Source organism: Barbus barbus (assembly GCF_936440315.1).
Source record: "Barbus barbus genome assembly, chromosome: 35".
In the NCBI taxonomy this organism is placed as follows: Eukaryota; Metazoa; Chordata; class Actinopteri; order Cypriniformes; family Cyprinidae; genus Barbus; species Barbus barbus.
In genome coordinates this window covers 22514482-22526052 of record NC_136763.1, presented here as the reverse complement: position 1 = coordinate 22526052, position 11571 = coordinate 22514482, and the positions used below count along the sequence as shown (strand labels likewise).

The 11571-nt window shown below is 36.7% G+C and overlaps 1 protein-coding gene across 1 annotated transcript; it reads right to left on the bottom strand.

Annotated features, from left to right (window-relative positions):
- Positions 1–7916: 7916 nt before the first annotated feature.
- LOC306854693 (calcium/calmodulin-dependent protein kinase II inhibitor 2-like) lies at positions 7917–9713 on the bottom strand. The gene is made up of 2 exons (XM_079392900.1): positions 9198–9713; positions 7917–8871 (listed from the first exon to the last, which is right to left on the bottom strand). The coding sequence occupies exons 1-2, from the start codon at positions 9364–9366 to the stop codon at positions 8807–8809; spliced, it is 234 nt and encodes a 77-aa protein (XP_079249026.1). The 5' UTR covers positions 9367–9713; the 3' UTR covers positions 7917–8806.
- Positions 9714–11571: the final 1858 nt, after the last annotated feature.

The window sequence follows — 11571 nt, the reverse complement described above, 5'->3', positions numbered from 1 at the left end:
ATGAGCCAATATTTTATTCACAATAGAACATAGATAACATAACAAATGTTTAAACTGAGAGATTTTACAATTTTTTACACAAAATGAGCTCATTTCAAATTTGATGCCTGCTATAGGTCTCAAAATAGTTGGGACATGGGTCATGTTTACCATGGTGTAGCATCTCCTCTTCTTTTCAAAACAGTTTGAAGACGTCTGGGCATCGAGGTTATGAGTTTCTGGAGTTTTGGTGTTGGAATTCGGTCCCATTCTTGCCTGATACAGATTTCCAGCTGCTGAAGAGTTCGTGGTCGTCTTTGACGTATTTTTCATTTAATGATGCACCAAATGCTCTCTATAGGTGAAAGATCTGGACTGCAGGCAGGCCAATTCAGCACCCGGACTTTTCTACTAAGAAGCCATGCTGTTGTAATAGCTGCAGTATGTGGTTTTGCATTGTCCTGCTGAAATACACAAGGCCTTCCCTGAAACAGACGTCATCTGGAGGGGAGCATATGTTGCTCTAAAACCTTTATAAGTCTTGCTCTAAAACCTTTATAATCCTTTCAGCATTCATAGTGCCTTCCAAAACATGCAAGCTGCCCATACCGTATGCACTTATGCACCCCCATACCATCAGAGATGCTGGCTTTTGAACTGAACACTGATAACACGCCGGAAGGTCTCCCTCCTCTTTAGCCCGGAGGACATGGCGTCCTTGATTTCCAACAGGAATGTCAAATTTGGACTCGTCTGACCATAGAACACTTTTCCACTTTGAAACAGTCCAATTTAAATTGGCTCATGTGATTTGAAAGTCTTTTAGTTTTCATTTTATTCAAATTTAAAAAAAGCATTCCCGCAATTCGGGTTGAGTAGTAATGGCTAGATGACTGGCTCGGAGCATTTATAAAACAAGTCTTGTGGTGTGTCCCTGGTATGCAATGATTAATGCCTACCAAAAGTGGTGAAAGAAAAGATAACCGGTGAACTGGTGTCAGGTTCACAGGCGTCCAAGGATCATTGATGCACATGAGAAGCGAAGGTTAGCCTACCTGTTCTGATCACACAGAAGAGCTACTGTAGCTCAAACTGCTGAAGAACTTAATGCTGGCCGTGATAGAAAGATGTCAGAAAATGCAGTGTATCACAGTTTGCTTCATGCGTGGCTGTGCAGCTGCAGACCAGCCAGAGAGCCCACGATGACCCGTGTCCACTGCCAAAAGTGCCTACAATGGGCATGCTAGCATCTGAACTGGACCATGGCCATACATCCAATATGAAAATTCACTATTTTGATATTTAATTTTTATCTCTCATATTGCTGTACCTGTGAAGACCTATTTTCTTATTTGCATATCTTATCTCATTTCTTATCTGTATATAAGAGCAATGTCTACAATTTGTTTTTGTATTTTTCTTGTTTGTCATATTCTAAATCTCAACATCTGTGTTCAAACTGAAGAGACTTTGTAAATTGTACAGCATGTTCTTTCTCAGATCAGTCGTCCAAATGTTTCAATACAATGACAAAGTGCAAGTTTTGACATCAGTAATTCTCTACATTGCCTGTAGATGCTGCCCCACACCTCTCTAATGTTTTCACAGACAGGCAGTTCTCAGTGACAGACGAGAAGAATATGCTAGAATGAGACATTATATATTTAAAATGCGGGAAAAATGTCTATTGTTCTGTTCTTTCTGGATTTGGACTTCCTTCTGTGGAGCAAGTAAGAAGAAAAGTAACCAGAATTCAAGAATTGGGGCTCTAATTATGTGTTCAAACAAAAATATAGGCTTTTTATTCAGTTCATTTACTCTATGCATGTATTGCTTACACAGTGTTGTAAATTAAAACCTACATTATACCAAAGTTATACCTACATTTTATAAGCTCTCTTTTTATTTGTACATTGATTATTGACTATTTCACTGTTCTACTATCAAGATTGTGAGTCTGTTGTTAGTTTAAATGAGCAATTGATTCTGGTTTGTTCTCGTTGAATAGGCTGACTGATGGTTGCATTCTGCTTGTGTCTAAAGATTGCATCAGTTTTCGTCGAGAAACATTCTTTTCTTCCCAAAAGTATTTGTAGCTGCGGGGAAAGAGGGAAAACCTTGTCTTTTCTTCTTTGCTATTCATAATGATGATCTTTGCAAGTGTCCATGGTAACCAGCGATAGAAAGATTACGAAATGCTCCTTGACTGCGCACACTGTTTCCAGTTCACCAAAAATATATCTGTTTTCAGATACAGCTGACGACACGTATATGTAATACAGCAATCCACAATGTTTGAGCTAGTATTTTCACCTTCTCTTCCTAGTGAGCTGAAATGCTCAAACATTTTCTGCTATGATTTGCACATTAAAACAAGCTAAAGCAACATGAGCAAACTTAGAATTTCTTATATTGGTTTATAATTTTATCATTTATAATATTATTTATATTTATTTTTTAAATAATATATTATAATTAAATTTTTCTGACTGTTTATTATTTTATTTTTTAAATATCTGATTCAGATGTGTCCATCTGCATTCAGCGGTCAGATATTTCCTATCATTCATAGTTCCACATTTCCATCCACATATATGCAAATTTGTGACCCTGGACCACAAAACCAGTCATAAGTAGCACGGGTGTATTTGTAGCAATAGCCAAAAATACATCGCATCGGTCATGATTGATTTTCCTTTTATGCCAAAAATCATTAGGATATTAAATAAAGATCATACTCCATGAAGATACTTTGTAAATATATCAAAACGTAATTTCGGATTAGTAATATGCATTGCTAAGAACTTCATTTGGACAACATTAAAGGCGATTTTCTCAATATTTAGATTTTCTTTGAACCCTCAGATTCCAGATTTTCAAACAGTTGTATCTCGGCCAACTATTATATATATTATCCTATCCTAACAAACCATACACCAACCGAAAGCTTATTTACTCAGCTTTCAGATGATGTAGAAATCTCAATTTAAAAAATTTGACCCATATGACTGGTTTTGTGGTGCAGGGTCACATTTGGGGACACCGCATAAAAAAAGCTGGATGGAAAAACCATGATGCACATAAAATCTTAAAATGTGCATAACAACATATGCACTCAATTAAAGCAGATATTTCTTTACACATACATTACAATGGAAATAAACTTGATGCACAACAAAAAATATATTTTGAATTTGCCTCAAGAGCTTATGTGATTGGATAGTTTAGATGAGGTCTGAACATTTTTTAAGCATCATTTTTGGAAAATAACTGCTTTGAAAAAGTGTGTGTGAGAGGAGATGGTATAGTAAATATAATAATTTATAGTAATTTATTATCTAGAAAAAAGCAATATTCAAATTTTTAGCATAAGTTAACTTTGCAGCTTTGGATTGAAAGAGCTACCTGTGTAGCGACAGCTACCTAAATGACCTTTTTATTATTTTTACTGTAATATTGTTGCAGTGTTTGTGTTGTTGCTAGGCTGATTGTTTCATACATTGTAGTGGACTTAGTGAAGATTAAGATAAAAGGTACGATTATGAAATAATTAGTATTGTCAAACGATTAATCACGATTAATCGCATCCAAAATAAAAGTTTTTGTTTACATAATATATGTGTGAATACTGTGTATATTTGTTATGCATATATAAATACAAACACATGCATGTATATATTTAAGAAAAAAATGTTATGTTTACATATTAAATATATTGATAAAATATAAATATATAAATGTATATACATGTAAATATTTTCAGTATATACTGTATGTGTGTGTATTTATATATACATAATAAATATACACAGTACATATATTATGTAAACAAAAACATTTATTTTGGATGCGAATAATCGCGATTAATCGTTTGACAGCTCAAACTCAAACTAAAATATATAATTTTCAAAAAACTCTTTATTAGGTAAGCAGCCATGTAATTTGATAATTTATTATCATACGTTTTTTATGTAATAACTCGGCGCTTGGCTACCACACCATAAACTGCCAACACACATGCATCCTAAACGTTTGACATTTCAGTCTCAAGAGGTTGTGCTAGAATTCAGAGGTCTTCAACCTTGTTCCTAGGCCCTGTTCCGGCCAATCAAGCTCCTCAAGACTGCTTGAAAATTGCAGGCAGGTGTGCTGAAGCCGGTTGGAAATAAACTTTCCAGGAGAGTGGGTCCCCAGGAGCAGGGTTGAAGACCTCTGTGCTAGATGATAAAATAGCAGGAATAGCATTCATATGCAGACATTTACTGGTTTTGCCTGTAAAAGTGAGGCAAACAACAAGTACAGAGCTCTGACTGCAGTGACCGGAGCATTTCACATCCAGACGTGAGTGCTTTATTGTGCTAGTAGACAGGCAATCATTCTCCAATAACGTGTTTCCAGCACTGCCTTATTACCTTCTTAATAATACATTAGTTTCTTTATAATGCCGACACTCAATAGCTATTTGGTACCCTTTCATCTGGACAAAAAACAAAAAAAGATTAGCTTTGTAGAATGTAGATTTATCTAATCTACAATATAAATACACCACTCTGAATTTGAAGGACACTATCAAGGGAAGAGATAGGCTACTTAGTGTTTTGCTTCACTCTCCTAAATGAAGGTCTGATGCTTCAAATCCTGGCATCAGGACTTCAACGAGTCGATGTCCTAATGATTTGTTTGGGTCCTTTAGACATGTGGGTCTAATCCAGCACCCAGTGGTGGATTTCCATCTGGGCCGGCATATTTTATTCAAGAGCTTGACTTACACAGTTACCAGCCATGTTGCCCTGGGCCTTTACACAGTCGCTCCACGCCACCGAGACACAAAGAGCCCACTCTGAAAACGATCTCTATGTAATAGCTTGTGAAGTGACCTCTGGTATTGTGTGTTTAGCTGCGGATGGCTGATGCATTTGAAATGCTTTTCCTCAGAACCTCTGAACTACACAATAGGGTTACGTCATCCTCAGCGGAAAGCCAATCGGTGGAAACGCAGTATGATTTTTGATATTTTAATTAGCAGCTGTAGCTCTGTTACATCATATTTGCCATCGCAGTTTCATTTCCAGAGACTGGCAGTCGCCAGGACTGAAAGATTTCCACAGAGAGCTCGAGGCGATTGTTTGCGTTCGGAAACGAATGTGTGCCGCAATTGTTCCGAAGGCTTTCTTTTGAAGCCTCTGCACCAAAAATCACTCTCTGAAACATTCTCGTACACTTCCACTGACGACTTTGCGGTAGCAAAGAGAGCAGAAACCTGTAATGGTAACCATGGAAACAGTCCAGTCAGCCAACAGTGTATGTAGCCTTCTGGTGTGCATGGTGTACATACTGAGTGAGGCTCTCTGACTCACACTCGCAACACAATCACAAGCAGCCCTCCAAACAAATCCACAGCACACACACTGCAGCTTCCAGTGCCACTGATGCGACACATTTGACCTATCAGTCATTTAAACACCACCATTTACTGAACTCTATGATTTAATGATATAACAGTGCTTTAAACGTATTTAACTGAAGTCTTTTGAAAGGTTTAAAACAGTATTCATTCACTTTGATTTAATGCACACTCACACACACTCACACACACACACACACACACACACACACACACACTCATTTATCATATCACACACACACACACACACACACACACACACACACACACACACACTCATTTATCATATCAATCATTGCACAATATTGTATGATTTAATTATTAATTATTTAAATTGAAGGATTTAACAATATATATTACAGAAAATATGAAAATTTGTTTAATATATTTATTAGATATTATTTATATAATGATTAATTTACCATATCAATCATTGCACAATATGATATATTGTATGATTTGTATGTTAATTATTTAAATGTAGGGATTTAACAATACATATTACAGAAAATATTATGAAATGTTGAATATGTGTGTATATACATAAACATTTATTACAGATATTATTTAAATGTAAGGATTTAACAATATGTATTTCAGAAAATATTATGAAATGTTGAATATGTATTACATATATTATTTATATAATGATTGATTTATCATATCAATCATTACACATTTAAATATGATTTAATTACTAAGTAATATGAATAATTATTAATTAGAAATTAGTGAATACTGATATTTTATTAATTTTACTATATTCTTATGTATATATTGACTGATTTATCATATCAATCACTGAACAATATATATGATGTACTCAGTTAAATGAATGTAAGGATATATATATTTATTAGTGCTGTCCAACGATTAATCGCATCCAAAATAAAAGTTTTTGTTTACATAATATATGTGTGTACTGTGTATATTTATTATGTATATATAAATACACACACATGCATGTATATATTTAAGGAAAATGTTATGTTTATATATTAAATATATTGATATATGATGTAATTTATATGAATATAAATAAATACATGTAAATATTTTCAAAATATATGCTGTATGTGTGTTTCTTTATATATACATAATAAATATACACAGTACACATGCATATATATATTATGTAAACAAAAACTTTTGTGTAGCACTAACACACACACACACACACACACACACACACACACATATATATATATATATATATACATAATCTATAATCTTTATGTATAGATATATATATATACATATATATATCCACACACATTCAAAACAGTAGTTTATTAATACTGCAAAATAAATTATATATTCTATGAAATAGATATAATTATACATATAAATGTATTCATATATATGTATAGAGAGATAAAAAGATAACGGTTTAATTTTCAAAATTGTTTGTATATATTATTTGATTATGCAAACATAATGTAACTGTTTATTAACTGATTTTAATTATTATTTCTTTATTAAATTATTTATTCGCTTCATTTTGAAAACTTTGACATAATGACTTTTTTCTGTTGGTTAGACACTGCTCAGCACTATAGCGACTGGCAAACATGGATAAAAAAAGTAGTTCCATTAGCATGAAAACAAATGTGAAAGTTGGTTTCAGCATCTAAACAATCTACGTCAGCAGCTCAAAACATTCCAAATACTGCAACCCATCCACAAAATGAAGTCTCAGAATTACAGAACCCTTCCACAGCTTCCGTTTCCAAACCCACCACAACATTTCCCTGTTCTGATCATGCCTCTGCAGGCATCCATTTCAACATGTGTGAGTCATATTGTGTCTTCGGTCAGGGCACTCCAATGAAACCCAAGCCAGGAGCCCCCCGCCGAAACCAAAGCGAAACATAGAAGCAAAATGCAAATTGCAGCAGGAGCCAGATTATTTGCATGTTTCTATCTACCAAACACACACCAGGTTGTGCCACCACACAGTGCTGACTTCCCTTGTGCGTTACGTAACGCGTTCTGACGTGAGCTAACGTTATTACATCCTACGGTCTTCTCTGGGGTTTGTGACATTTTTTAAACACACGATGTCAATCTGAACTCACCGCTTCATAGCAGAACCTCAGACTGCTTTTTACTTTTTAGGAAAAGTCTCCTACTGGAGCGAGTGTCCTCAAATGCCTTTTTCAGGATGCCTTTTCATTTTGGCATATAGTGCTGAATAGGTAAAAGGCACTAGAGAGGGATGGCTCGTATAAGCCAAGCCTACTTTATAGGGCTTGGAGCCACAGTGATACAATAAGGACGTAAAGCTTCTCCACGTTGCCAGATCCTCTGCTGTGGTTTCCCTCGTGGACTCATAGATCATATTTGCTCTGACACGCCACGTGATTCCTCGGCGGACGGTGAGCTTTGACAATGCTCATCCCAAACCATGAATCATTTAAAGCTGGTGGCAGAGGCGGAAATGTCATGTCCCCTGGATTTGAGCGTACGCACAGATTTAACCGGGCTAAATGAAGCATTAGAGATGTGTCAGGAAGAAAAAAAAAACGTTTGGAACGTTTCTCAAAATCTTTATTATAACAGATATTCTGTAGAAATATTCTGTGAGATAAATACGTCATATATTCAAGAAGACGCTCTTGAGGTCTTGAGGTTCGTCATGCATGACTAGAATACATCACAAGTAGTATGAAAGAGCCCTGTAAACATGACCACCAAATATTAATAAACCTGTGCATGTGAAGAAAGCACAGAAAGATACGTTTCTTGTCAGGATAAATTTGGCACATCTACAGTTAATATGCTTTACGATAATAAGGTTACTGTCCATTCCAGATCGAACCGAACATCCAATGAATGAAATGAAACGAAGCAGATCACGAGAATCACAGTTAAGCTACATACAAAACATTTATCCAAAGCAAAAGTCACTTCTCGTCATCGATCCATTATATAAAACGGTTGCTCAACCTTCAACACTGCAAAATATGTATCCAAAGATTTAATAAATAGCATTTTTTTTTACATACGTAGTGGAACCACTTTGGAGGTCCACTTTTGGAAGAAAAGGTGGACATTGCTAGTATACCATTAACACCACCAGTAGGCTACTGGGTTAAATGGGAAGATACTGGTTTGATGTTAATGGTAATGTTTGCTCAGTCTATCGAATTGCTTCATTAGAACCGAAAAGAAAAGAAGAATCCGGTCTCTAATGAGACCGAACCCTGTCATTGCACATATCTCGGAGTATAGTTTGGAAAACACAGTATTCCTTCAAGCCCCAGGGCCGCTCTTCCAGACACCCGGTTCACGCTGTAAACCCTGGACAATGGAGTTTGGGAGATTGAGAGGAGAATGCATGGAGTGCTTGTCGCCAGATGGGAGAGAGTGCCTCTTCACAACATCTTTGGATATACACATCAGAGAGGTCTTTGGGTCCGTTCACGCCGAAGAGGACTTCTCTGTGCTCTTGTCCAGTGCTTCGCCATCGTTGTCTTCCTCCATGACTGTCAGAGAACAGAGACACAAGGGTTAGGATGAGAAACCAACTCACAGATATCCTCTATTGTCTATACGCACTGGCACAAAGATGGAGATTCCATGTTGCCATGAATTTTAATACATCAGAAATGGCGCAATACATCACTGTCTCCTAATCGCGAAGCAGAAAGCAGATAGCTTACGCTTAAAGCGCGAGAAAACCGATAGTATTGCATTCGACGCGCACATTTTTGCGCGTAAAGTCATATAATCGCGAAGCGCAACATCGAATTTCGCATCATTACAAACGACTCCTTTTGTTCGTGTGATAAACAAAGGCTTTGCCCGTTACCTCTCGTGCTTCTCCCGATCTGCCCCAGCTTTGGTGGTCGTTTATTCTGGTTGCCACCGAAAAAGTTGTTGGTGTCTTGGAGGCGGCAGGTGAAGGAAAGGTGTTCCTCGTCCCCGTCGTTGCCATAATGAGTCATTTTGTCCTCGTTATACGGTAATACATCCGACATGCTGTATGAAGAGACAGCAGCTACTGTGTCTGCTGTTGAATCGATAGCGCGAGGTGAATTTTGCGGAGCGAGTCTCTCGGCTGTTTACCTCTATCTCACGTGTCTCCGCGAGTGGATGGCGAGGACGCGAGGCGAACGCATGTAATTTCCTTCCTTCGTTCAGTTCAAGCCCGAGTCAGTTACTCCAAATTTCCCAACGCGTGAGAGGCGAATGGATCGCGGAGGAATGCGCCTTTGCGCTCTCGGGGCTTGGCGGCGGCTGGAGCGTCGTATGGAAAACCTGAGAAACAAATGCAAATTGGGAAGCGATGCAAAACAAAGATCCCTGATGGAGAACGAACGTCACTGAGGCGCGGGCTTCCTCTCCAGCTATTTCATTGCAGCTATCGCCAATATTAATCTTGGGAAATTTCCAAGCTATTTGTGCATGGAACAAAATGCTTCCATGTGTCATTGACAAATAAAGATGTCCGAGATGATACATCTTTTATTATTTAATTACGCATCATGTGATATCTGTATTCATGTTGATTTCATACATTTTCAGACAATGTTCCAAACATCAACATTTCTGATTTAACGACTCTTCAAAAATGCCATATAGTGTATCCATTAAGCAGCCCATTGAGTGTACAAAATCATTATAAAGTCTTCAAACATAGTTTTTTTTTTTCAAATAAAGCAAAAAAAAAAAAAAAAAAAAAAGTGTGATACCTTAACCTTGAGACATAGACACGAGGATCTATTCAAATTTTAATAATACTGAAAATCTTAATTGCTAAGACAGAAACTTAATATATGCTGGACAAAAAAAAGTGTAAAGTCCAGAAAAGTTTGGGGAGGATATATATATATACACACACACACATATACATAAATAAAGAAAAGCCATTATAGTATCTTAAACATATATAAAGGACTGACTTATTATTAACATGCAGATTTCATTTTTCATAAGAAATCCTCTTAATTTATTGCAGTTGCTTTCATATAAGCAGTGACGGTTTAACTTAATGCTTATGTTGAGGCTTATTGATATAGTGGTTCTCAGTCCTGAAATCAATCCTGAAGTGCCAAAGTACTGCACATTTTGCATGTCTCTCTTATGTAATACACCTGCGTCACCTCGTTTGCTCATTTGTAGAGGATCCAAGACATGAACTGGGTAGATATATGTGAATTTTACAAATAAATGAACTATGCATGCAACAAATTTCATCTCCTGTGATCATATATCACTGTAGTGAAACTGAGGGTTTATCAGGAGTCCGAAAATGAGCAAATCAGAGACAGGCTTGATTCAGTGTTCTTACACTTTAATCTACTACCAAAACACCAGCTAAGAAAACAGTTAAAGGGTTAAGGCACAGGATTGTGTAAATTAAATAAGCACGGACTCAGTTTAATAACATTGAGAGCCATCTACATTTTGTAAGACCTCATATCTCAGATGTAGCAGGAGCCCATGTGTTATTTTATTCAGTAATTTTATCCTTATTGCGTGATTTTTCAGTTAAAACCCGACCAAACAGAATAAGATATTAAAACATGCCTGTAAATCACAAGAGAAGGCATTATGGGATGTTTCCCCCCTCTGTGTATAGGTTTTCATTTTGTAATATCAGAAGCTGGAGTGATGCTGAACTCATACTGGCACAATCTGGATATATGAGCTGAGGGGGTGTGCTCCTCTGTCCAAGATTTCGAGAGCATAATCTTCTGCACCAGGCACAGTTATAACATTTCCAGGATTGAGCAGCAGACATTGTCACTCCACTGCAGAAACAAGCGAGATGCATTGCTTCCTCCCAGCTGTGAATGAGAGGCCATTTTGTTCCGTTCTATCTGATCTGAATAGCTGAAATGGGAAACGCACAGAGCCGGTTGGGCTTCGTCTCGGTTTGCTAGAAACCAGCCTGATTCCTGTTTCCAGCCAGACAGTTTAATATTGGGAAGAATGGTGAAGATGAGCAGAGCGTAGAGTTGCCAACTTCAGAATAGGAAAATAAAGAACAATTGTGATTCTTTACAGAAAAATAAGAGACAGAAGAAGGTACAGTACAAAATATTTTGCAGTTAAGTATAAAAGGTTTTCAGAAATAATTACATTTGTTTCTCTCAACCTATTTGCAATTATTCTAAAAACAAGTTTAATGTCATACACATTACACAAAAACCATCGGCCTGTGTAAATTGTTCCACTAT

What these genes read in the sequence shown, in the direction of transcription:
- LOC306854693 (XM_079392900.1), bottom strand. Translation starts at nt 9,366, where the DNA reads ATGTCGGATGTATTACCGTATAACGAGGACAAAATGACTCATTATGGC. An exon ending in GATCGGGAGAAGCACGAGAG is followed by an intron (nt 8,872 to 9,197) that starts GTAACGGGCAAA and finishes GTTCTCTGACAG; the next exon opens with TCATGGAGGAAGACAACGAT.